Source organism: Eimeria necatrix, genomic scaffold, assembly GCF_000499385.1.
Source record: "Eimeria necatrix Houghton genomic scaffold, Enh_scaff2778, whole genome shotgun sequence".
Classification (NCBI taxonomy): domain Eukaryota; phylum Apicomplexa; class Conoidasida; order Eucoccidiorida; family Eimeriidae; genus Eimeria; species Eimeria necatrix.
The window spans coordinates 1-960 of NW_013655264.1; the positions used below are offsets into that span (position 1 = coordinate 1).

Genomic DNA, 960 nt, shown 5'->3' on the forward strand with positions numbered 1-960 from the left:
GATCTGGCCTCGATGGCCGGCTGTGACATGGTCGTGAAGTGAATGCAGAACTTGAGTAAGGAACTCAGGGATTTGTGGGACGCAGATGCGCCACAGTCCATGAACGCGGATGTGCAGGTAAGGCTCTACGTGGCGAAAGGTGAATTGGCGATTACATAACTCGATTTGCAGAGCTTCTCCTGGTTGTTTTGCTGCGGCTTTGTAGGGAACGAGAAAAACAGGACACTTCGAGTAAGCTTGCGGCCATTGGCGCACATCAGGAGGGGCAGCTGGTGTCTTCGGTGTGAGTGTAGGATGTTCCACCTCTGGGTAGGGTTCCGGCGGCGCAGGTGAAGGTGCGGACGGCAGGCTGCGTCGTCTAGGTCGTCGCGAACGAATTCCGGCGAGCTCCCTGTAGTTGGGAGGCCGACCACGAGAGCGGGGAGCCGCGCTTGCTTGTCCTATTGCGAGCATCAGTGGTACCGATGGTGTGTCGTGCGAGCAGGTGTTAGAAAGACCGGGACGGCGAGACAAGGCATCGGCAACTTGATTGCGCGCTCCTTGAACATACGTGATGTGCAATTCCGGGAACTCCGCAAGAAAGTCTAGCCACCGGGCGGTGCGTCCGCGCAGAGGCTTCGATGCTTGGAGTCGTTGGAGAAGGGTGAGAGCTTGCTGATCAGCGTAAGCCGTTGCCTTGGAGACGGAGCAAGTGAGACCACTTGTTCAGTCCCATGACCAACGCCAAGAGTTCCTGATCGTAGATCGAGTGTCTCTGTTGCATGGGGTTGATGACTTGACTGAGGAAGCCGATGGGTTTACCGTCTTGTTCGAGAACTGCTCCGATTGCATAACCAGAGGCGTCTGTGTATAAATCGAAGAGGTCTTCGTCGTGTCAGGGACCTGTAAGGTAGTGAAGTCTATTAAGCGCTGTTTGAGCTGCCGCACCGCTTGCGTGTGAAGCTCTGTCCATTTGAAACA

The 960-nt window shown here is 55.5% G+C and overlaps 1 protein-coding gene across 1 annotated transcript; it reads left to right on the forward strand.

Annotated features, from left to right (window-relative positions):
- Positions 1-205: 205 nt before the first annotated feature.
- Positions 206-287, forward strand: ENH_00037620 (hypothetical protein; the record flags this gene model as incomplete). Its single annotated transcript, XM_013585163.1, has 1 exon — positions 206-287. A coding segment is annotated over one exon (82 nt), but the record flags the coding sequence as incomplete, so codon positions are not given.
- Between the last annotated feature and the right edge of the window lie 673 nt (positions 288-960).